Raw genomic sequence first — 25380 nt, forward strand, 5'->3', positions numbered from 1 at the left:
ACCTTTCGCGAGTAATTTTTTAGTTGTCTTATCTGGAATTGCAAACTTGCTTTTTATTTCTTTTTGGTGTAATGCATACCGCCTCATCTAATTGAATTGTACCGTCATTAGTCAAGCTGTTTTGTATTTATACGCAACAATTTCATCTTAAATTTCTTTTTGAGACTTGTAACTTTTGAGCATGTACTAAGTATCATTCCATGGATTTCTTTCAGGTAATTTTTGAAACTCCTACTACTCGTTGTTATCTCGCTCTTAATCTTTTTATCACATAAAATAAAAATGAAGTACATTATAATTCATTCTATGGTCCTGCAAACCTTTTGATTGGCTTGTTAAAACGCTTGATTGGATGTTTGGAAATTTTCTACTATTTAATATATTAAAAATTCTAAATATTCTACTAATTAAATTATAAGTATACTGAATTAATCATAATGATTACTTGCACAGGTCGCTTAAGACGCCTTGGTCACTTTTCTCGTACATTTGCTGCCGGATGGATCACTCATCATGTTCATCAGCGTAAATGAAGAGCCCAGCTTGATGCTTTAGTCATTTAATCATTATAGTGAAAATAGTGTTTTCCTTTGTTACAATAGATTTCTTTATTTGTGTTTGCCATTAAAGATAAATATGGATTTACATTTTCAAGGAATGCAAATAATATATAAAATGAGATAGTGGCCAACAAACTATAATGTTGGGAAACTTATTAATTTAATATTTGTATACATTTACTTTTTAAATTTTGAGTTTAAAACTCCAAGTGTTAGAAATTTGAGCCTTGTGGTATCTAGAAATTGTTGTTTTACTTAAGGACATCAAATTTGTGAGGCTTCACAGACGTAACAAGCGCGGCTTTAGTGATTGGAACTCTTTTTTTTTTCTTTATAAATACAAAAATATTTATTATTCTATAAGTGTAAATGAAATGTTCGCGAGTTTAGTTATGTGCTCACATTATTGCTTAAGTACGATAACTATTGGGTGATCAAGAAATTTATTTATTTTAAGTTTCTCATTGTTATATAAAAATAAATACTTCAATACAAATTTAATATTTATCAGTTATATTACGAGAGGATTTGCTTTTTATATAAATATATGTGAATTTTTAGAGAGTTATATCTTGTTTTTAAAATAAAAGTTTTGTTAATATCATCAAAAATAATAATGAATTGTTAAGCTCAAATTTGAAATACTTATTTGTAATTCTTAAATACTTATTTGTGAAAATCCTACTTGTTTCAAGACCACACACTGCCTTTAAAGCGATTGGTAAAGTTGTATACAAAACATAACAAAATTATAATGCTTATATTACTAAAGGTAACATGTAAATTAGTTTCCCCTAAAACTTGTAAATTTTCTTTATTAGATACTGTTACCTCTAATCAAAGTAAACAAATCGCTTGTCTAACCTTGCTGATTATTGTATACAACAGTAATTCATTACATAGTGGGTCAAGAACAAATATTAAAACGTTTTCAAATTCTTGATGTTAAATTCATATTTCTAATTACTTTTCACCCACGCTGAAATAAAACTGTTAATAGTGCACTGTTTCTTCACTAGTACATCTTATCAATTCAGGATATCTCTAAAATATAAAAGATTCATTTGATCATTTAACTGGTTCATATATCCGTCCTAAAAATTCCTTCTAAGCTCTTATATAATTTTAACGAGTTAAATTAATGAAGAAAAGTAGCGATAGAGATCGCCATTCACTAAGGAATCTGATTGATTTCTTCCGTGGCAAAAGTAAATATTACAGAAGGATGTATGGAGGTCCAAATCTAAGAACTGATGGTTGGAAACGCCAGTTAAGGAAAAAAAAATCCCAATATCAATTTGTCTACAATAACTGCAAATTTATTAATGAAGAAGTTATAAGAAAAATGATGTAGACTTACAAATTAGCCGTCAGTCCATTCATGAATTGGTTATCATCCTCTTTTATTTTCGTCAGAAAGAAGAATCGCACCCAACCAACCATCTAGCTTAATTACTCCTAACATACAAAAAAATATACATATATAAATCCAGGTAACGTCGGCTGGGCTACCCAAATACCTTCTTTTGATTTAATAATGAATATTTCATCTAAACTTAATTTGACACATATCTATATCCGTAATAATTAAATTATGTTTCATACGCCATGGGCAGGCGTAACACAAAAAACTATCTATTAAATACATCCTGTAAGCCATTAATTGTGTAATTAATTTGATTGGCAAGCCAGCTAGAAAATTTAGGGGTAAGGAAGTATTTATAATGATGCAATGGTAATGTATTTCAATGGATCTTTAGTTAGTACGCTTAGCGATAAAAACTGCTACTAAAAGAGAGTTGCTTTGCTTTAGGCGACGACAGCACAAAACGACATAGATATCAATTTTTTTGTAAATCTCTCGGGAAGTTGGCTTCTTAAGAAATAACTTTATGATAAAAAAAGGTAAGTAAACAAAGAAAATGCATTTGCTGTAAAGATTTTACTGAGTTGTGATGGAAGCAAATTATGAAACAATTATTTTATAATTAAAATACATATATTAGAAGAACTAAGAAGACATATAAAAGAACTAAGTATAACAGACAAGTAATTAACCGCATACTTAAAATATGATTATATCAACTTTACAGTACTTCATTGAACACAAATTCATTTCGCTTATTTTTTACAAAATTTAGTAGGGAGGTGTTAAATATATCTTTTTTCTTTTAATATTTTTCAGAAATTTGTTTTTATTATCAGAAAGATCTAAATTCACCTTATAAAAAATATATGAGCTATTCACTGTAGATACCAATTAACTCCACTTTTTGAAATCTTTTAAATTCAAGTGTCAAAGCACTTGGTTCTGTCATATCTTTTTATATTTATAATAAATTTCCCAAATAGTAAAGAAATAGCAAGACATTTTTTGGTCATTAAATAATAAATAATTTATTTCAGAAGCCAATTTAACTAACTCCGTGCTCTAATGTAAATCGTTGCAATAACTCAAATCAAATTCAGTAGCAGGAGCTGTTTGATAAGGGTAAATTTATTTGAATTTATATTATTAACGAAATTGTAAAAACAATGTACATTACTTCACCGCATTTCTCCACTATTTGTTTTATGGAGATAATCGAATTGAGCAGTGAACGGCTCATATAAGGAAACTATTAAAAAAAAATACATTAAAATTATAAAAGGACCTCAGCTTCCTGTAAATACTTTCTTATAATCACTTTATCTGCTTCAGTTGATGGACACATCGGCTTCCTACAAGTACCTCCAACCAAACCCATCATGTCCATGGCTGCTTTCAACGCTGGCACACCCAGTTGGGACAAAAGCTGAAATTTATAATTTATTCATGCTGTTTAAAGGACAATAATCATTCTTAAGTTGTAATCATTAATTCTATTGTACTTTTATTCCAATTGCTAGGAAGGTTTCAGTTCAATCAATATTTTCAGATTTAAATTAAAGCTTTAAGTGGAATCACTAAATTTTTCTTGTTTAAAGCGGATCAACATCTGAGTTATTAGCAACCGGAACTAATCTTTTAAAAAACCAAAGAAAAAAACTTTACTTGAGGAAGTTTGTTTGTAATTATAGAAATATAGATAGGGCTACTAACAATTTTGGAATAAGATATAATATACATTAGTAACGTTAATTAAATTCAATCAAAAGTGAAGGATGCCACTTTCTCGGATCCCTGAACCAGAAAACTGGATTTTAATGAATTATTTATATAAAAAAATATTATACTGTTAAAAATTATCTATATAATGTAACTTATATTATATTAATTGAATCTGGGCTGGTTTTGGTTCTGGACCTTTTACAACAATATCAGTAACTGGATAGTAATCGATTTGAATTCAGACTACACTGCCCATTCATTACCGCATTTTTAGGCAGTTGAAGCAGCTACTTTGAACAAATCTACAGGCAGCAGGCCTAACTCAAAACCAAGGTCCACTGGCTTGCAAGTCTAGCGCTCTAATTTCTTAAATGAACTAATTTCTTGTCTTATTAGGCTAGGTTTATTTTTCTAAATATTTTTTGTTAATGCTTGGTTTTTGTAAAGAATAGATGAAGTTTTGAACTTCGGTCCGAAAGAATCAGAAGTAAAATGTTTACCAATATATCGAGTTTGGATAATCGCCTTTGAATAGTACTTGCTTCTTTGATTTTTCCTTCCTGAAAGCAATTATAAAAATTACACAGCTCGTTTCCTAACAATCCTGCAAGTCCATTTATTCCACCAGAACAACCTAGAAACACGAACATTGTAAGAGCAACAAGACCTCACACAATCATTTTAATACAAATTAACTCACCATTCAACAAAGCTCCTAATAAGTACCCTGCAGAACCAATTAAAACATCAAAATTGAGCCCTCGCGTGTCTTGTACAGTCATTGCACATTTGCGAATCTGAAAATGAAATATTAGAATAAAAATCTTTGAACTTTGAAGTAAAACTGTTCCTTTAGACTAGTTTAATTCTAAAAGTTATTTGAGTTTTAAAAACAGCAGCTATTACACATTAAATGATGTAAAAACAAGTTTTTTCCATATCTTTTAAATGTCATTTGACAGTTACACCCAACAAAATTACAAAAAACACATGATATTTCAGACAGGGCAATTACGTTTATTTCTAATCGTACTAATCAAACATTCATTCTGTTCTATTTAAACAAAACATGTTTGTACTCTACATTATTTTCAAATATTCACCACCTCCCTTAACACCCCATATATGATCAAACGTTTTGTAATTAATTTTCTGTTGACCTGCAGAAAATTAACATTTTTTAACTATTTAGCTTATTATGTTAGTGACTTAAAATGGCATTTACTGTGATAAAGTAGTTAAAATTAGTTCTTCAGAAGTTGTTCTTCAAATAGAATATGTAATGATTTGAAGTACACTACTTATAAACCAATAAATTATAAATTACATCAGAATCCTTGACACCCCTTATTAAAGGATGCTGAGCCAATTTTGCCAGTGAATTTGTTGATATGTCTATTCCAGTAACCATAGGCATGTTGTAAATGACAATTGGAGACCCACAAGATTCAGCGATTGTTGTATAGTGTGTTGCTACAGCTTCTTCCTGAAAACATTCGTAATTAAATGGACCATTTATCTTACCAGAATTTTCTATACGTTGCAATTTTTTCCATTGCACTGCCAATCAACGATCATTTAAGTTAATGGAAGCAAGATGTATGGACTGTCTTATAGTTTACTTCATCAAATAAAACTCTGGAATCCAACCAAGAATCGCCGCTACTAAGAAAGGTGGTGCTTAGTACTTTATAATTTATCTTAAATTGTTTAATTTACTATTTAATAATTAAAATATAAAACATATAAATTAATCACATATTTACTGTCATTCTTTTTTTGAAATAAAACGGTGGCATCACTAGTACTGCATCTGCGCCCGCGTTCATCATTTCTGTAGTTAGCGCGCAAGTTGCATGAGTAGCTGAAACATTTACTATCGTTTAGTATTCTCCTTTCATTTATTATTGGAACAACAAAACTTTCCTAGTACTAACCCTCTAAAGTTGATCCTCCAATTACAATTTTGCTTGAATTTTGTCGAACAAACTTAACAATGCTCACTCTTTCGTCGGGATTTAGGTAAGGTCCTTCCCCATTCGAACCAGCAACTACATAACCTAAAAAAAATTAAGTATGTACAAAAACGTACATTAATTCTTAATAATCCACATAGCTTTTAAATAAATAACTGAATATTTAATTAGGGAATATGTGAATATTTCGACTTTAAATGTAAACTATTTTATTGTAACCTTAAAACACCGAATTAAAACTGTCCGGTAGGACAGTTGTATAAGGGTTGTTCTTGTATAAGTCTTATTTAATTATTTTAAACTTAGGATTCAAGATCTTGAACCCTAAGTTTAACAATTTACGGTCACGAAACCTGTATATTTAATTATTTTATTTATTTAAGAGTTTAATTTTAAAAAAGAATTTATAACCGGTTTAATGAATATTAATAATAATTTTACAAAAACTGTTGAACTTAAAAAATTGAGAGTAACGCCAAAGAAAACTTTTTTTAGGAATCTTCAACTGCACATTAGCAAGAGCACAAAAGCTATTTGATGTGTAAAGTATGAAGTATTTTTTAATAAACTAATCCCTAAACAGAATTACATAACTAAAGCGGTTGCTTTGCCATCACTCTCATTAGTTATTTACCTTTTTATTATTTTTTCTCTAATGAATAATAATTCATTATTATTAAAATTTATTTAATAAATAATAATAATTCATTATTATTTAGTCTTAACAAGTTAGAGTTTTCCGGAAAAAAATCTCTAATCAAATTTTGATGTGATTTGGAATTTCCATATTCCTAATACTTTTTAAAACAACTTATTATTATAATTAACAACTTATTAAAATAACAAAACGCCTAAAAAACTGACCTGAAATTGATAATTCTTCATATTTCTTAAGGTTTGATCCCAGACTATCAAAACATATCTCTTGATTTTCATTGAAAGGAGTTGTAAGTGGTATGAATATGCCTTTTAGACTGATATTACTTGAAGCAACTGAGCTAAATTTTCTGCTGAACATTAACACGTTTCTTAAAGCCATCTTATGTGTGGTCACTCTTGCTGCGGACTGCGTGGCTGTTGGTATATGTATTACATAACAGTTTTCTTTCCTACCTAAACAAAAAAAAAAAGAACAAGAAAAATGTCTTACTAGTCCCATATTCAAGGTTCCCAAAACCCAAATCAACAAGATATTTATGGTCGGTTTATCTAATTTTAAAGTCATTATGTCTTCACCCTATCATACTCCAGGAAAATTTGCCATTTAGCCAGATTTTTAGATTTGTCTGGTTACACCTGAATTTTTTATAACACTTTCTAATATTAGAGCACATGATGAAACATCAAATAAAAATGCCATTGTACAACAATAAATAATTAAACCATTACTGATTTTAATTTTTCCATATTCAAGTGGAGTTGGATGGAAACTTCAAGTTATTTAAATTGTGTTCATCCAAATCGCTGGTCAGACAGCTCTTGCTGGTAATTTTCACAGGGGGAAATACCTAAATATGGAAAGCTACCAACAACTTCAACCACTATTAATCATTAGCACATCAGTAACTCCCATTAAAAAAAAATTCTAGTAACACGTTTCTTTTTTGCAAAGCTGGGAGACCAATATTGAAACCCAACATTAATCGTATTTGGAATCTGTAAATTCTCGTACTTGAGAGAAGCCACTCACTAAACCATCTCACAGTTCACAAAATGTAAATAAGAATTTAAACCTTTAATATTCTCAATAAACCTTAATAATGTATAGTTTTGGGCACATAACAAAGTAAGGGCTTTAAAAGCAACTTTTAACGATTAGTCGAGTACAACTATAAAATGTTAGTGCTTTTATTATCTCTACCCTATTATTCAATTTGTCGGTATAACTTTAGAATCCTTCCCGGACCACTAGCGCATAATGGGGGAATGCCCTCAATGGGCTTTTGTTATTAACGAAAATAACCAAACCCCTACTTCTTTAAAGTTCGTAAACCTAGTTGTAAGGGAACGATTTTTTGATTTAACCAAATTTTTCATACCCTTGTTTATAGTGATAAAAAGAGTCCGGGATCCCTGCAAGGCGCAGAAACGAGTGAAGAACAAATTATTTCAAAGATTTCATCCGACATCGCACATCTCATTTTTTTTCCATGGTTTCGGATTCTTAACCATCTTCAGAACTGAATAATCAGGTTCAAGATATTCGACTTCCCGGAATTTCTCCATTCTCGTTGACGCCTGGTCACCAGTGACTGAATAATGAATCGGGGAAGGTTTCAGGTTACTTATTGTACATGCTGCCAGTGTGAATTTGTGAATGTACCTACATACATATGTCGTGCAATAATAGAACCTTGTGCTGTTAAATAAAGGGACAGTGATGAATATTAAAATAAATCGTTCAATACATGTCTTCATTTTTTCTGAAAAAAATTTAAGTTCTAAGAGCAATTACCGAATTAGAATTGCGCCTTTTTGATACGGGGGATATTATAAATTTAAGTTAATTATATTGTACGTTAGTAAATGAAAGAACTTAAAACTTCTACTAAAAGAATAAAAATCTGAAACTGATGAGAATTACAAAAAAGCGGTAATGTCATAACGGATTTTATTCAGTATTGCCGATCCCACTTTATGTTTTACTAAATTTAATTCTGAATGTCATCATCAGTAGTGCTGCTATCTATTGAGGCGCATTGCAAATATTTGGCTTTAATATTAAAGTTTCATGGCAATGTTTATGGCGGGGAGGTTGCATGGTACTATGTTCAATTGTTAGGAATCGCTATTATGCTACTGGAAAAATTTTAAAAGTGAATAGTTTTTCAAAATGTGTTCTTACCGATCTCCTGAAAAAGTGTGCTGTGTTTTTCGTTGCCATTTTAGAGTTTCAAGTGAAAATAAAGCTTCAATTAAATTACACGAATTTCCACTTAAAGGGACACTATTTAAAGGAGAAGATTTATTTTTCAAATGGATTGAAGCTATCAAATTACCTAGTAGAATTACTAAAGAGATGAAAGTATGTTCTCGTCACTTTACTGAAGAGGATTTTACAATACAAGGTTATTCTTGGTTTTCTTTTCTTGCTATTAAAAATATCAGCATTAAGAATAAGAGGATGTGATAAATAATATATAATTTATTTTCTTTAAAACTGCTTTAAGTCAATCTTTTCTAAAGTATTTGCATGTTGCAAATTTATTATGATTGCGTTTATCTTTTCCCAGATTATCAACTTCATTCCTTTAAAAATCTAGACGTTAAGCCTAATATAACATTCAAGAAAATCACAACTCAGCTCGGGCCGTAAAAGGCTGAGTTTCGTTTTTAGTAAAGTATCATTGCTGATATCATCCCGAAATTTATTTCGTAATGTGAAAATACGCATGAAGCGATAAGTTACAGATATTGTGCGACACGCGTGAACAGTCTTTTTTATTTTTATTTTTGTATACATAAAAAGTCGTTCTCCAATTCACCCACTAACTCTCTTGCTGAAAGTTATAAACAATAAATTCCATTCATTCGTAGATAATAGATTTTTTCAGCTAGGTAATTTGTGGCTACCCCAATCTTTAAATGTACAATAAAAAACAGACAGTTTGGTATAAATTCATGTTAGTTTTCAGTACGTGAAGAATTCATGAAACTATATGATTATGGGATATGTTTCTTTATCGATTTATTGTAATTTATTATTTCATTTTTTTGATAAGTGCAAAAGTCCTGATTTTTGCATTAACTTAATAAACGAATTTTTATGATTATAGGAAGGTAAAGTGATTATATACCTTATTTTGCAGTTCAAATTCTACTTATATAAATACTAAAAAAGATCCTAGTTCTCGATATTTGATTTAATTTAAAATCTGATTTTAAAGAAATCGCGATGAGACTACAATACTTCAGACTTAATACGGACTAACTTTGAACATAAGCCTTACACGATACAAACTCAAAAAACTTTACTTACTCGCAAGGCTCCTTGATAGAAGATTGAATAACTAACCATTTTATGTACTTACAACTGCAAATCTATTTGGACTTCGGTCTCAAAATATGGGGTTGAAAAAAGCAACAAACATCAGTCCTCCCAAACATTATAGCAAAAAATCGACGCCATATAATCAACACTCCGAATACTTTTTTATTAAAGTACCTTTTATTCAAATTTCACTCTCCGTATATCCCAACCCTCACCTGTCCCATTTTCATCTTGAAATCTTCCTGATACTACCAGGCGTAGTCTGAGATAGCGTTGTTCCGCGTTTTACTTGGTGCTGGAGGTCAGAGATTAATTAATTATTGGAGAGCCATCAAGAGATAACTCCTTTTGTGTCCCAGTACCATTTACTAGGTCTATTTAGTTGTTCCCATATAGTTGTAAAATTCAGTACTTATTTGATATCTTCTCGCCTCTCCAAATAAAAAAACGTTGAAGGAATCAATAAAGTTAAATTTTTTATTCCATTTCCGTCGAGAAGAGTTTACTGAATGACATTACTGTTTCACATACTTTAGGTACTTCCATAAGTAAATTAATTTTTTGCAAATAGCTACGTATTTTATGTTACGTTCATGATTTTTGAGAATTTTATGCTACAGTTGATTGTGTTTATTTTTAGATGGAATCAAATCTTTAAAACCATCGGCTGTTCCAAGTATAAATCTCCCTAAAATTTGGAGAAACAAATTTTATCCAAGGTAAAGTTGTTATATGTAATACTATTATATTATTTTTTGATCCTTAGTTTTTTCTTCGTTCTCGTTTGATTCGTAAAGATTTCAATTGTCACCAGAAAATATACTTTTTGAGGTCTTTGTTTAAGAAAAAGGGATTCTTTTTTCAAAATCCCTGAGGATTTTGGATAATTAATTCAAATTTCTTTCAGACAAGCGAACGCAAAAGAGAGAGAAAATTGTTGGAAAAGTATATTTCAGCTGTTGGCCAAATTTTAGCAATTTGGATAGATCGTTTCCACTTATAAGAGTAGGAATACTAATTTTAATTTTTTTTTGTCTTTAAGACAGAATTATTGTAAATGAAGAACTATTATAATTCAGGTATAAATAAATAAAATCAACGGTCACAATAAATTATCTTAAATGTCAACGCAACTTGCCCTTTACACTTAAGACGTTTCGGTCTATCTATAATGTATAACAATTTTTATTTAATTTATTACATTTACAAAAATTGTCGTGCTACAGACTTATGGTAGAGTGTTGCTAGATAATATTTTTAAAAAAATTAGAGTAATAAATTTGTGAATAATAATGTTATAAATAAATAAATTGAAGAAAAAAATAATTTCAGTCATGATTTTTTATTTTGCCGAGCTTTCGGCCTAGGGACTAGGTCATCTTCAGGGAAATTGGCAATATTTTTTTCATCCTATAATATTTTACATTATTATAAGGTTGGTGTATCTTCGGTTCTGACTGTTTATGAACTGAGTGTGATCGGTTTTATGTGTTTTCCGATCACAGAAGAGGACAGAAGATACACCAAACTTATAATAATGTAAAATGTTATATTCAATAAGCCCTGAAGATGACCTAGTCCCTTAGGTCGGAAGCTTTGCAAAATAAAATAAAAAATCATGACCGAAATTGCCATTATTTTTTTCTTCCGATTGGAGCAATGAATCAGTCATAAATAAAGCATAACTATATCGAGTTCGACAATTGGGATAGAAAGTTTTGGATTTAGAATCCTACAATCATCGACTTGCTCTCCAGAACCCTAAAAGCAAATGCAATGTTTATATTATAACCTATACTCGTTGTCTCTACTTTAATAAACTTTAAAGGGCAAGTATCTTGCGTGAAATTACTTTTATATGCTTCTAAAAGTGTAGTTCACCTTGTCAATTGATCTGTACATTTTATTTAGTTAGCCTGAAAAAAAAAGGTGATTTTGATTATTTATTGGTTAATGAAATTTAGATGTTTGTATTTGACTTTTGTATGTTGTATTTATAGGGATTATGGCCGCTTAATTAAACTATTGGAGTTTCGTGGGATTGGTAGATTGAGACTCTGCTTTGAAGCAAAACTTGGGAGACGTTTAAGGAAAGCCGAGAGAAAAGAAAAAATCAAAGCCTTGAAGATTAATGAAGAAAATAAACAGGTTTTATTATTTTATATTTCCATATGTTTTTGAAAGAAGGGTTTCAATAAAAAGCAAATAGTTATTAAGTTATTAGTTATTTGCCAGATTATGCCACAGTATGTAATGCCAGACATAAATGATGAATAATCACAAAGATCCTTTGACATTTTGGAGATAGAAGTTAAATGCAAACAGCCGGACTTATTTAGTTTATTCTTGTATTTTTGCGTGGCATAAATCATAAAAATAGCTGTTTTCTGAACCTGATTCAACTTTCTTAAACGCTCTTAAGTTATATTATCCTACAACAATGTATACAAGTGACCTTCCGTTCTGATTGAGCGGCCTTCATTCAGTATTCAGTAAGTTATTTTTAATTTGTATTTTTTTGTGCCTGTAACATTCTTCGATTCCTTTACCATCTTAAGTTAATTAAAGATAATTAAAAATTTAAATAAAATCATTTATCTAGAAAATATAATAAATAATATTATTGTAGTCAACAAGGTTATTGAATGACCCGGTTAGGTTCACTAAGCTGGGCAATTTCAGTGATTTCATCCGTTACAAAAGTATATTTTTCTTTTGACTGACTTGTTTCGTATTTTCTATCGATCTTTTGAGATTGAATCAACAGCTTTGATTAGATAAATTTGTCTTCTGCCCATAAAGCTTTCGTCAGTAGTCATCACACTATATAACTATATAAGGAAGGTGTCTGTAGTTAGAGATAGTGAGCTTTGCAAGTTCTCTGTAAATGTATATGATTTAAGCTAGATAAAACCTGAAACCGATCGGAATTTCTAAAAACGTTTTTGCAAAATTATTTATGGTAATTATTTTTGGAATTGCAAGAATGTTTAATATTTCATCTATAAAAATATGTCCAAAAAAAAAGTGATACGACGGATAAAATTTGAAATATATTTTTTCAGCTGACATATATTTAAATTTATATGATAAAGTTAGTAAAATTGCACATTTTTTGGCCCGGCATTCAGTATTACACCTTCTTCACAAGAAGTCTCCGTACTCTTCTTTAAAATGATGTCGACATTTCGAAAAGTCGTTGGTTTAACTTGTGATGAAGGCGGCCTTTAAATTCCTTAATTTCAATTTGATTTTTTGAATATCCAGGAATATCCGAGCTTTTATTAGTTTATTTTTAAAGTAACTTTTATTTGATCTAGAAATTTTGAAGTGTTCTTCAAATTTTAACATACTCCTCCTGTTAGATTCAGCTGTTAATATTATGCCCACATCAAAAAAGAGTTTTTTTTTTTTTTATGTTCCTACAGTAAATATAAATTTTGGAAAAAGCAGTTTTACTAAGCTTTTTTTTTAGTTTTTGTTATTTTTTCATTACAGCTTGAAAATAGTTGTGACAACTCTCATCCAACTGACTTGCTCCGATTGTCTACTGCATTTTCGTTGTCGTCTGAAAGTACAGAAAAAGAGATTGATAATACCCTCGGTTGCAGTAATCAAAAAGAAATTGAAGAAAGTCTTACATCAGAGATAATGATTAAAGAAGAACCAATGTCAGATCCAGAAGTAAATAAAATTTGTTTGCAAGAAAAATTTTGCTTTTTATTCATTAGATAAATAAGTAATGCATGTGACTTGCACTTTTGAGGTGATGGGCTTTAGTGGAATAAATGTAATTATACTTAAAAATTATTTTTAAAAAGTTTCATTTAACTTCTTTAAAATATATATTTCCTTCAAAAAAACTATACAAAATTTGTTTTGGCCATTGGGAAATTTTGGGGGACTCGACCTTGTTAGCGATGTCCAGAACGCTTTCTATTTAGGACACGATGGATCGTGGACTTCTCATTCACTGAATCCATCCGAAAATAGGTTGTCTTTTTTAAGCTAATGCGTTCAGTTAAAAAGAAATCTTCAAACTCGATAGATTTTGTCGATTGTTCAAATCAAGAGGCATCCACATCTTGAGTTTGTCCACCTTACCAATGTGCTTTAAACCATTTTAAACAGCTGACTGGGAACATCCAAGCTGTTTCGCGTTCAGATGGGACAGCTTCAGAAATTCCGTTGAGCGACCGATGTATAGAGCATCTTCGAGGTTTGACCTTGAAATCTTCAGACCAAAATTTTTTTGAACCAAAGTTGCAGAGTGCTTTTACTAACACTAATAGTGCTCCTAACATCTTTAATTTTTCGATCCTTTCCATCACGATTTTTTCTATATTGAACTCACAAAATATTGTCCCATAGCTTACTGTACATATTGCAATACATCTCAAAACAAAAAGTGAATAAAATTAAGTTTTTTATTAACAAAGGCTAGGTTAAAAAAATTGCATTTACTTTAATTTTAACGAAAGAAATTAAATGAACTTTCTGAGCATTATTTACTCAACATTTATTTCCTCTTTGAATTAAGCTTGAATTGTGTAAAATAAGTCTATTCAAATTCTGTCTCATATACACACCATAAATGTATGTACATCCACATTAATAAACTGATCTCGCCCTTCTTATAGAGGTTATCCGTGACTACGAGAAAAAAAATACAAACTTTTTTCTTTCACTTTACTTCAATGCACTTAAAATTTTATTAAATACTTCACCAATTGAAAATCAAATTCCATCCTTTTTTCAACTATAGAATTTTATTTATTAGAAAAATCCTTCAGAATTTTTGTCTATATTGCAAACAGTTTACCTAATTTGTGAACATTTTTTAGTATCAGAAAGATTGAAAATAGTGTTATAATTTTCCATACGACGAGTGCGTCCAGAAGGCTCTAATGAAACATAATTTTGGGTGTGGAGTTTCATGTTTCTGGCTAAAATTTATCTTTATTAATGAACCATGTTAGCAGGAGTCTCATACCTTTTCCTTCTTTTGAACATGTATGGCATTCAAACAAACCTAGCTCTCAAATTTGCTTAGAACTCGTAAACTTTATAGCAAAATTTTTATAAAAATAAAAATTAAGATTATACCTGCATATTTTAGTTTCACGTAAAAAATAAAAAGCTTGTAAAATCGTAACTTCAATGACTAATTTCTCTCAAGCTTAAAACACAAAAAAATTAGAGCTACTTAATTTTATTTAAGTAGCTCATCAGTAAATTGCGCGGAAAGGACTGAGAGAGACACTTAAAACGGAGTTCCTGAGAACTCCTAATGATTTTTCTTTGAAATTTTTTTAAATATTATGTAGCTGTGTAGGTAACTTTTTCTTTCTGTCTTAAAATAAATTTTTAAAGGAAAATAATTGAAATAATATATTTTTTTAAGGTATAGATAATATTTAAGGTTTTTTATTTTCTTTATTTTTGCCATACATGTTAGCCTCCTAGGTCATCTAAAAATTAAAGCCTTCCAACGAAAGGAAAAAGTGAAGAAATTAAAAAGGCAAAACTACTAAAAAGTGGTTGTCAATACCCAAAAAACAAATATATTCAATTTGATCGAAAACAAAATAAATTTACGTCCTAAAGTTCTATTTCAATTTATTTTGTTAATTTATTTTATTTATTTTCTTGTTTAGATTTTCAATTTGAAAAGTTTTAAATAAACGTGTTAGGCATCTGTAAAAGTTGCCTTTATAGGCCATTCTAGTATTAACTGTATCATATAGACATTAACTAAATTAGTCTAGACATCAAAAAGAGAGGCGAAAACGGGCAAATCATAAAATAAGATCAGGTTATAAAGAAAAAAAAACCTCCGATTTTTACGAAAATGTCAATCATTGAAAATGTTTTGTTTTTTTACTAATCATGGAACAAAAAAAAAAATACTTTTTTAGGTTTCATTCACCCTCCATTTTTCCATTTTGACCGCCTCCACAACCCTACTTGTCTTGAAACACACGACGGTCTTGTACATCGTTTTTCACCAATAGGGACCAATCACCCTCCCCCACCCAAAAAAATAAATAAATATTGAAAATTCTGAAAGAGAAAAATGTTATATAATACTAGTTATTAAGTTTATTTTTTTGCCGCTCATAGTAATCAAAGAATCAAGTTGTAGGTTTTTCAGCTTTTTTCCGATTATTTTTCTTTATTCAAATATTTTATTTTTTTCTTTAGACCATTTGTTAAAACTTACTTAAGGGTTAAAATAAATAAATAATTTTCCGAATTCTGGTAAAATATTATTTACTAAGCTTTGAAGTGGCGTTAAATGTTACTTTACAACAGAGAGAATAATAAGTAGTCGAAAACTACAATGGTGATAATTAAATCTGAAAACATTCCCCTCAGGTTGACTTTGGTGATAATACTTTTTTGGAAATGTTCAAATTAAATTGGGCGGCATATCTTCAGCATTTCCATTGAAAGGGTCTTCTTAAAAAAAAAAAAAAAAAAATACTAGAGATATTTTTACTAGAAATGCGCGCATATTTTCCTTCTTTTATTTTTTGTTTTTTGTTTTTATTGTTTTTATTACGCTTAATTAATAGATATGTTTATTTTTTCAGGAAGGTGAAATTGAAATATTGGTGAGTATTTAATGTAAATAATCAAACAAAATAGTTCTCAAAATTTCTATTTTTAAAGAAAACGTTTTGCGACATTGTAAAATTTTCGAAAATGAGTTATCACCATGGTCAGACCTCCCTTATTAGCTTTATTGCTGCTCTAATTAGTTAGACTCTCAACTTCGAGCATAATGTTAACACTTAGTTACAGAACTGAATCACTCTCTAGAGTTCTCCTCTCTGATGATATTCAACTCATATCTAAAAAGCCTGGAGCACTTTTATTCCAAGAAACAGTTGAATAGGAAAGATTCTCACAAAACAAACTAGGCCTTACGGTATCCCTAAAAATACCTTACGATATTGATGCTGCAATAAAAGTGAAAATAATATCAGGAAAGAGATTAGCTGAGTGGTTAGCGAAAACTGGGTTCTAACGCGAACTGATCGCGTTATTCGCGGGTTCGAATCCAGCTGCTTGTCCTTAGATTTTTCTCTCCCAAGGAGCTTCTTATAACTTACTGTCCGGTGAAGGACAGTGTTGTCTGTAACTGTCCGGCTGTGCACTGCAAAAAGATTTACAAACCCTTACCCATAACAAGGTAAAAATGTTTATCATTCTATACTTTTTTCGAGAATCCTATTATATAATTTGTCTATAATTCTATCTTCCGAACTACCACTTTTCTTTCTCTAAGAAACATTCCATTATCCATGTGATCCTTTAAACAAGAAAATCCATCTTCCCACTTCTTTCAGAGCAATTGACCTGCTACCAATCCCTGGCATAATTGTGGAAACGCTAGCATTAAAGAGAATGCTTCATTTTAAAGAATATTATCCCTGACCATCTTAATTGATTACGCAGTTGCCTTCAACGATTTGGCAGTTTTATCAGGTTTTAAACATCTCCCACATCCCATTAGTTGAAGGGATTATTTTTATCTCTCTCTGTATATGAAAATGTTTGAAATAAGAAATTTTTTTTAATGAGTGGTCGCTTTTTTTGCACTGAATGTAATTGTCATAATACACAAAAACAATAAATATCTCCTAAAACTAGTTAAGTTCAAAGATGATATTGAATAGGTTCCTTCTTCAACACAAAGATATTCCATCTAGATTGCGCCAATCAACTGGTGTCAATTTATTAGTTAATATCCTTGATTAGGGAGCGGTGCATTCTAAATTTTTTTTTTTTTTAGTTTTTTGTGATTTTCTCCAATTTTGTTTGCACTTCCAACATTAACGCAATAATGTTAATAGAAAAATAAGGAAGGTTTTAGAAAAGCCTAAGTTACCCTGGCCTCTAAAGTGCACTTCAGAGTGATACCAGATATTTAACATTAAGCTAGTTAATTTAAATGGATTACAAGCATGCTGTTAGTGAACAAATATCCGTTTCGATTATTTTGAACTTAGATTATGCATGCACAATTTTTCAAATAATGTGAGCACATGATTATTCAAAACACATAATTCTTTATTGTATATGGCAAATTTAGATTTATTACAAAATATTAAATTCATATTTCTTTGTATGTTTTGAGAGCAGGTACGATATGTATCTTTGCTTGGGTATGGAAATATCTGTGATAACGGAATTCAAGGAATTATTTAATCTTTGTACAATTATTTAGTTACATTATCTTCTTCAGGAACGTTTATGTTTTTTAATTCTTAGTAAACTTCTCTGATAAATACTAGTATAATTAAAACCGTGTATCTGGAAGCGACGGATATGCAAGAAGTCACGCAGGCAGGAAGATGATACGACTGCCACTTTAGAAGTACAATAGGTCTTACTTGCTATACCTACCTTTTTTTCAGCTGTAGAGGCCTTGTCAAACCTAATTGCGCGTCTACGTGACTTGTTACCGCTATCCAGTCACTTACTCGCAGGAATTGATGGCATTCATTTTTATCATTGCCTGAAATCTAACTTCAGCACCCTCATGAAATTTTAAATTTACAATAAATGTACTTTTTGATGCTTTGAGACTATCCTCACAATTAAAGCACCTGCCACTGATTTTGCTCAATTTCAAATTTTGTGTTTCTCAACTTGGCTGAATATCTTGCTTTTGGTAATTTATTTGACAGTCAAAGCATTTTCAACACATGGCTTGAATAAGGCCCTTCTATAATCTTATTTTAGCCGAAAAAAAAAAACTTATTAAGGCATTATCTCGAGATTCAATAGTGCATCTAAAATTTTCGAAATCATTTGACAAACTCAAATCATTATGTCTAAATCAATCACATGAACATTTATTTCATGGAATAATCTTTTATGACTTAATTTATCAACAGAATGTTAAATATTGTACTTTGGAGTTTGCCCTATTGTGTTATGAAATTGTAGGTATGTACTAATACAATAGTTGAATCAGTAGCAGCAAAAAAAATTGTTTATTTTTACTTCACTTCTTTAACTCATTTTTGCATTCCAGGCCTTTTTATGACAATCTATTTAATTATTAATACTGCTTTATTTTCTTTAGGATAAGGAAGAAACTGTAGAAGAAATGCTGGCTAGAATGAACGAAGATTCGAATGAAGTACCACGGCCTGTAAGTTAAAACTTTTTATAACTGTAAATAGACAATTTTATTTAGCCTGTTTAATAATGAACTATCCATTTGGTTTAATTCTAAGCAAAGTTATTTGGCTTTTTGCAACCGGAATTCAGACAGTTATACTTAATTGTAGGGAGTTACTTGATTTCTCAGTTTCTTTGTAGTCTGTTACTGTTCTAGTTCTGTTCTACTCCTCTATTTTATAAAAATATTTATTAAGAACGTATTAGAAAGTGTCTTTAAATTTCAAGTGCACCATGGACCTTTTTTTTGTTATCTTGCTGGACGTCCTCGCCTTATTGAAACTTGGATTTAAGTTAGATTTAGTAATTAGTTTCTTTGACCTTAAAAATATCATTTACTGCGTTTCTTGTTAGCCTATCTGTTACCTTTTACATCTTTATTATTCTATCTTTGTGGTTTTAGAGCTATTTTATATATGTATTATTATTGATTAATATTTGAATGTTCATTACGCAATAAAACAGTTCAAAAATTAGGGTAGGGATTAGCTATGAGGTTAGCATACTGGACTCCCACGCGGAGGTCCCGGGTTCGAATCCAGCAGCTGACCCTTAGATTTTCTCTTCCTAGGAGCTTCTTACAGCTCACTGTCCGGTGATGGACAGTGTTTCTGTAACGAGAGAACACTGTCCGGAGGCCGGCAGTGCACTGGAAAAAGCTCCGGGCGCTAATGACCTCAGCTGTTGATGCGCCAAAAAAAAAAAAAAAAAGTTCAAAAATTCAAATATGTTGATGATTTGAAATTCATCTATCAGATGAAAACTCAGAATAGAAAATCTGACGTTAGCTAGGAGTATGAGGAAGTTGAAATAACAGGATAAATAGCCAACAAAAATTGTTTAACTCTTAAAAACAGTTTATGAATCATAAACTTTTAAATTAAAGTTCAAATTATTATTGACGCTTTAAGACCATACCCTTTATCTCAAGAAAAAGTCTTAGCTAGTGGTGATTGAGCTTTTCTTTATGATACATTAATTCTCACTCATGCCCACAGCCTATCGTAATTTTGACTGTCAAATGTAGATTCTAAATTGAATGTATTTATTTTTGTGTAAAATTAAAGCTGATCTGTCGGCACTAATATTACTGAAAGAAACAAATCATTCCTTTCTCGAACAACGTACCTCAAGGCTGTTTATATGCAGGATTTTCTTGTTTTAGGTATTTACAGATGTATATGTATATAATTTTATTTTTATTTAGCTGGCATATTATTAACAAGATTTGTTCCCTCTTATAAAATAAATGTAGTATTAACCTCCAGAAGTTTCATATTTATGTATCCATAATGTATATATGTACATATATATAAATTTCCAAATAACTAAATAAATAATGTTACTACAATTTTTTTGAAATACTACATCTTATTTTTATTTTTTGGCCTTGCAGTATTTCATATTTTTTTTACTAAATTTCTGATGGTTTGGTGAAGTTACGAGTGTAAAAAAAAAACTAATAAAATTTGGAAGACCAGTAATGCAAAGCTGGTTGTAATGATTCTGTAATTTCTTGCGCGGTAAAACAGTTTTGACCTAACTGTATGTTGTAAGCAATTTGTAAACTTCCTTCGGTCACAGCGGTGCGGTCTGCCATCATTAGAATTTTTGTTTTCCTTCCGAGATTTTTTTTTGTTTGTTTTTCTGCGGACTCAGCTGGAATATTATTAAGACTCTTTATATCATATTCTTTGTTCTCTCTTATAAATTGAATGAATGAAATAAATGTTTAACCTCCCAGAGTTTCAGTACTGCGCTGATAGTTATATTATCTTAATGTCTATAATTTGTTAAGCCCTCATTTATTTACTGAAATAATTTTCTAACCTCTGATGTTGTAAGTTTGCTAAGCTTACTAATGTATTCACTATTCAGAGATTTTTTTTTTTTTTGTGACCTAGAAATTCTCAAAAGTTTATTAAATATACTATGTATAAAATTACATGTTCCTTACAAGTGGGCTAGAAAAAATATATATTTTAGTTTTACGAGTTTTTTTTTTTTTTTTTTTATAGAATAGTGAAGATAATAGATTATCTGCTGAAATGAACGACTTAATGGATTCTGACGTATCTATATGTAACTATTGCGGTAAGTTATTTACTTATTACAGTTATTAAACAATAAAAATTTATTTTCATTTTAATTTTACTACTTGTGAGTGCACAGTTTAGCATATATTCCAGTTCTGGGAATAGTTACAAACAGGCAGATACGCACGCTTGATAAGAGAGTTTATAACTAGAAATTAAATAAGATTGTAGAGAACAGAAAAAGTGTTTGATTATGAAATAGCATAGATTATGCTGTAATATTTTTATTGAGAACAATTGAGTTCTGCTCTCTGCTAAGTAACCCAATTTGGTACGCAGTGCTTTTTGTAATGAGAAAATTTTACGTTACGATCATTTTCAAATAGATCCGTTTTATTTTATTTTGAACTTGATAATACGTATTCAAAATGTATATTTAAAACTGTAAGTTCTTAAATAGGTGTTAAAATGCCATCATAATAGTTCGTCACAAATGAAAAATTAACTGCACCTGTTTTAAGAAGGAACTTTTATTGTTTGTTGATATTTCTTCTCGGTCAAGAGGAATTTTTAGGATATCCTCAAAGAACTTGGCCTGAGGATTTAAACAAGATTCTCTCGCAATTAGTGGTTTACTGTGTTTTGTTTGCGAGCTTTGCTCATTAGTGATCTGTACTTACTTATTTCCTCTATTAAGAACTTTACATCTAAAACGAAATTAAAAATTGCTTTTATTTTTAAGTAAGCATTTTATAAACATACAGTATATATTAAGGAAACAAAACTAACTATTAACTTATTATTTTTTAAACAAATTTATGTGGCCTTAGAAACTTTGAGAATGAATTGAGAAACGACCCTTCCTTCCACCGGTTAGCAGCTGTATAGGGGAAGAGAAATCCTAATAACTTCTCTAACTTGCGATCTCCTGTTAACTAATCAACAGCGCTACCAACTGAGCAAATCCTTATCCTATTTTTTTTATTGTTCTTATTTATTGTTGCAGGAGAAGAAGACTGCCCTGGTCATACAGATGGCTTTCAGTGTTTTCCTTGTAATAAAATTTTTAAATCGGCCCGTCAGTTGAACGCCCATTATATCAGCCACTTTGAGCATAAAAATAAATATGAAATGGTTTGCAAAGTTTGTTCGCAAGTAATTACACCTGACATCACAATGAGCGAACACATGGATGAAGAACATTGCAGCAATAAGAACCACATTTGTATGCTTTGTGACAAAGCTTTTCGGTATTTATTATTTTCATTATAAGTACTATTCATTTGTTACTCTTTCTTACTTGGAACATATAAAGTGGTTATGCAAATTAATTTGTTTAGTTGTATTCGTGTCTATGAAGTGTTAGGTGAACACTATTATAAACGAAATTGTAATCAGTTAAAATTGTCATATTCTTGACCCGTCAAATGAGCTTGAAACAAAAGCAGCCAACCAGGAATGCAATTATACTGAGTCGATTTTCCTTTTTTTTTGTTTTAGTTTTGTTTAATCTACATTTAAAAAACTTCCTAAACTTAATATATTTAATTGTATACTACATTGTATAACTTTCATTGGAAACATTTTCTTCGTAAATCACTTTTAGGGAAAGGGTTGGGCAGGCTTTCTTTTGTATCTCTAACTGCCATTTAAAGCAGTGTATGCCCTCATCCCCTGTATAGTAACGGGACGTCCAACTACCGATTAGGTACCCCGGAGGCAAAGATACTTTATTCTAAATTCCTTTTATTATTATTATTATTATTAGCAGCTTTATTTTCCTTAAATACATATCTAAAAAAGATTAGAAAATAGATTTAACAAAATACATATAAAATAATTTTCATTTTCATTTGTAATTCACTTGTTTGACATTCATTCATCCACAGTCAGTAAACATTTATTTACTTTTCCTACTTTTATTTTTATTTATTTTTATATTAATATTATTTATTTGTTTAAATAAAATCAATAAGTTAATAATCAACAAAAATACATGAAATAAAATGTAAATGGATAAAAAATATATATAAATATGTTCTTAATTGTATTGCCATCTTAAAATAAATATTAAAGAAAATTGGCCCATCTTAGGGCATAAGCCTCTCCCAAACTGCGCCAAGCCTGTCTATCCATTGCTGATCGTTGCCATAGACAACCAGCGAGAATAAATTCTTTTTACTAACCGTTAAATAAAATCTAAGCCTACATTGGGCAGACAGGCGAAGGAGTTCATCACGGGCTATTCGTCAAGGCCTTGGGGCTATAAGGATAATTGTAGGCCTATTAGCCGGCCCCTTCAGGCTCAGAAAACACAAGCATCGCATGGGTCTGGCGGATGATACATAGCCTTTGTAGGTTCTGTCAGGCAGAGATGGAAAGGGCACTGCACATATTGTGTCAGTGTGGGGGTTTTGTCTGGTATGGATGTTACTTCTCGGGGAGGAAAAACCAAGATCTGCGAGCTTTAGAGTGGGGGAGCCACAATAGAATCAAAGGGGACGCAGTGGCGTAGGCCTTGCCCTACTAGAATCTTATTTTATCTTACATTAGGAATCAAACCCAGAATCACAGTACATATTGGCTTTGCCTCTCGCCTCTAACCGCTTAGCTACTTAGGCGTCTCGTAGTATTTGAGAGTTATGTATTATATGATGTGAAAATGAAATAATGATTTTATGCTTACTGGTTGACACTAAAGATGCTATGGAAAAACAATTTCAAAAGGAAGAGAATAGTACGAATCGTTAATGTTGACTACAGTTCTGCCTTCTCTGAATTAATGTATTTAGTTTTTTTAATGTTTAATATTTATTAATAGTTTTCTTATTAGGTACTATTTAGCCATTAAAATAAAATATTTGTCAGCCTTAGGTATATAACTGCTTCATTATGAATCTCATGTTAAACAAGTTTTTTTTTTTCTCTCTAGGTTTAAATCCAGTTTAATGGAGCATGTTAATTCACATACCATGTTAATGTCACACTGCTGCAAGATTTGCCGGCGATATTTTGATAGTGCTGAAGGGTTGGACAACCATGTGAAAAGCCATAGGGCAGTTAAAAGAGAATATACTTGCCGACAATGTGGACAGAAGTTTACTAGCAAATATTCTTGTTGGGCCCACCTTAATACACATATGCGGGCAAGAAGTAAACTTGGTTTATCTTGTCAGGTTTGTGGTAGAGTATTATCAACAAAAGCAACTCTTAAGGAGCACATGTTTATTCATTCAGGCGAGAAACCATTTGAATGTCAGCTGTGTGGACGAAAAATACGACATAGAGCAAATTTTATAATACATGTGCAAGGTCACAGTTTAGGACAGCCACATGTTTGTACAACGTGTGGAATGGGTTTTGCTAAAAAAAGTGAATTGAATTCACATATAGCAGCAGAACATCCAGAAGATCGGCCATATCATTGTATAATTTGTGGTCTTAGGTTTAGAACGGAATCTAGATTTCTTAAACATGCTGTTTCGCATGATGCCTATTTAGATGAGTAATTTCTAATAGTAATTTAAAGTGGATAATATTTTTTGTATTTTAGCAACATTTATGTAAAAGGAAAGTTTTTGGGGATTTCATCTCTGGAGGCAAAAATTACCAATGCCATTATATTGTAATAAAGGTATTATTATATATTTAATAAACAAATGTGTTTTAATTTTTTTATAGTGGTATTATAAAATAAAATTGGTTCCAATGTTAGATTTATATTAAGAATGAGTTATTGTTAAAGCCTAAATTTGTAAGCTGATCTACTTCAATCATGAAAAGAGTAAATGAAATCAAAATAAATATGACTAATAATTTATCTAGCAATGCCAACAAATTTTATTTGTTAATTTCTAGAAAGACTGAATACTCTTTCTCCTTTAGAGGCGAATAGTCATCAAACATAGTTCTTTTTGAGGATTAATTCTAGCTTTGCTACTTGTCCTCATCTGCTCTCCTTCTCGAACTATGGATTATTTTGTGCTTTTGAGTTTTCTGCATAAAAGTGTTTATATAATTAATGATAAGTGCTTCCAATCTATGGATTCCATATGTAAATTTCTTATTCTGAGGCTTTTTCACATAGTTTTCATAAAAGAAATAAAATAAAAACAATGTGGACATTGAACTAAAGATCCATGAAGTCCGGAAAATCGCTTTAAGTATAAATTTAAGTAAAGTTAAGTGAAAATTAGTTTGTCCTAAATTAATTATTTAGGCTTAGGCTATAGTATTTCAAAATTTCGAAACATTTTTCCGAGTAGTTTTGAAGAAAATAGGTTATTCAGTTTTTATTAAACGAGTATCTATAGTGTAATTAGTGGTCGTGGAGCGTTAGTGGACGAATAAATAAGTTAATTAAAGTAGAAGTCTATTTGGTTCCAAATTTCAACTTTTAAAATAAATTAAGTAAGTAAAATGTGAAATAATAAAAAAAGTGAAAGAACAAAAAAGATCACTAGAAGATAAAGAATAATATTTACAAATAGATCAGCTATTACGAGTACTTCTTATTCCATTCACTGAT

General features: G+C 30.3%; 3 protein-coding genes across 10 annotated transcripts in view; 2 read left to right on the plus strand and 1 right to left on the minus strand.

Annotated features, from left to right (window-relative positions):
- tmod (tropomodulin) overlaps positions 1 to 1636 on the plus strand; it is a 120505-nt gene extending 118869 nt beyond the window's left edge. For all 5 annotated transcript variants that reach the window (XR_012458173.1, XR_012458174.1, XM_074127345.1 and 2 more), the window contains one exon: positions 454 to 1636. Coding sequence is in view for 1 of the 5 variants with exons in the window: in XM_074127345.1 (XP_073983446.1) it covers positions 454 to 533 (80 nt within the window). In the remaining 4 variants the exon portion in view is untranslated. The remainder of the gene's footprint in view (positions 1 to 453) is intronic.
- On the minus strand, positions 838 to 9683 carry LOC141453764 (4-hydroxy-2-oxoglutarate aldolase, mitochondrial-like). Of its 3 annotated transcripts, none has more exons than XM_074127348.1 (8): positions 9607 to 9683; positions 6492 to 6740; positions 5589 to 5711; positions 5418 to 5515; positions 4979 to 5137; positions 4352 to 4448; positions 4152 to 4285; positions 838 to 3355 (listed from the first exon to the last, which is right to left on the minus strand). In XM_074127348.1, exons 2-8 carry the CDS (start codon positions 6664 to 6666, stop codon positions 3203 to 3205), a joined length of 939 nt encoding a protein of 312 aa, XP_073983449.1. In that variant the 5' UTR covers positions 6667 to 6740; positions 9607 to 9683; the 3' UTR covers positions 838 to 3202. The 3 variants fall into 3 exon arrangements, with proteins under 3 accessions (XP_073983449.1, XP_073983451.1, XP_073983450.1); XM_074127350.1 differs by lacking the exon at positions 9607 to 9683 and adding an exon at positions 9425 to 9570; XM_074127349.1 differs by lacking the exon at positions 9607 to 9683 and adding an exon at positions 7667 to 7900.
- On the plus strand, positions 8305 to 24512 carry LOC141453761 (uncharacterized). 2 transcript variants are annotated; one of them, XM_074127337.1, is made up of 9 exons: positions 8306 to 8695; positions 10259 to 10337; positions 11619 to 11766; positions 13117 to 13302; positions 16215 to 16235; positions 18719 to 18787; positions 20835 to 20910; positions 21859 to 22102; positions 23785 to 24512. In XM_074127337.1, the coding sequence occupies exons 1-9, from the start codon at positions 8461 to 8463 to the stop codon at positions 24359 to 24361; spliced, it is 1635 nt and encodes a 544-aa protein (XP_073983438.1). In that variant the 5' UTR covers positions 8306 to 8460; the 3' UTR covers positions 24362 to 24512. The 2 variants fall into 2 exon arrangements, with proteins under 2 accessions (XP_073983439.1, XP_073983438.1); XM_074127338.1 differs by lacking the exon at positions 16215 to 16235 and having other exon boundaries at positions 8305 to 8695.
- The last annotated feature ends 868 nt before the right edge of the window (positions 24513 to 25380 follow it).

This window comes from Rhodnius prolixus, unplaced genomic scaffold (assembly GCF_049639745.1).
Source record: "Rhodnius prolixus isolate KJV_2025 unplaced genomic scaffold, Rpr scaffold_3, whole genome shotgun sequence".
NCBI classification, from domain to species: Eukaryota; Metazoa; Arthropoda; class Insecta; order Hemiptera; family Reduviidae; genus Rhodnius; species Rhodnius prolixus.

Bases quoted from the DNA above. Each gene is read 5' to 3' on its own strand.
- LOC141453764 (XM_074127348.1), bottom strand. From the start codon at position 6,666: ATGGCTTTAAGAAACGTGTTAATGTTCAGCAGAAAATTTAGCTCAGTT. The intron at 5,712-6,491 runs GTCAGTTTTTTA...AATTTTTTTTAG, and splicing joins TGAAGAATTATCAATTTCAG to GTTATGTAGTTGCTGGTTCG. The intron at 3,356-4,151 runs GTAAACATTTTA...TATAAATTTCAG, and splicing joins TATCCAAACTCGATATATTG to CTTTTGTCCCAACTGGGTGT.
- LOC141453761 (XM_074127337.1), top strand. From the start codon at position 8,461: ATGTGTTCTTACCGATCTCCTGAAAAAGTGTGCTGTGTTTTTCGTTGC. The intron at 16,236-18,718 runs GTGAGTATTTAA...TATTTTCTTTAG, and splicing joins AAGGTGAAATTGAAATATTG to GATAAGGAAGAAACTGTAGA. The intron at 18,788-20,834 runs GTAAGTTAAAAC...TTTTTTTTATAG, and splicing joins CGAATGAAGTACCACGGCCT to AATAGTGAAGATAATAGATT.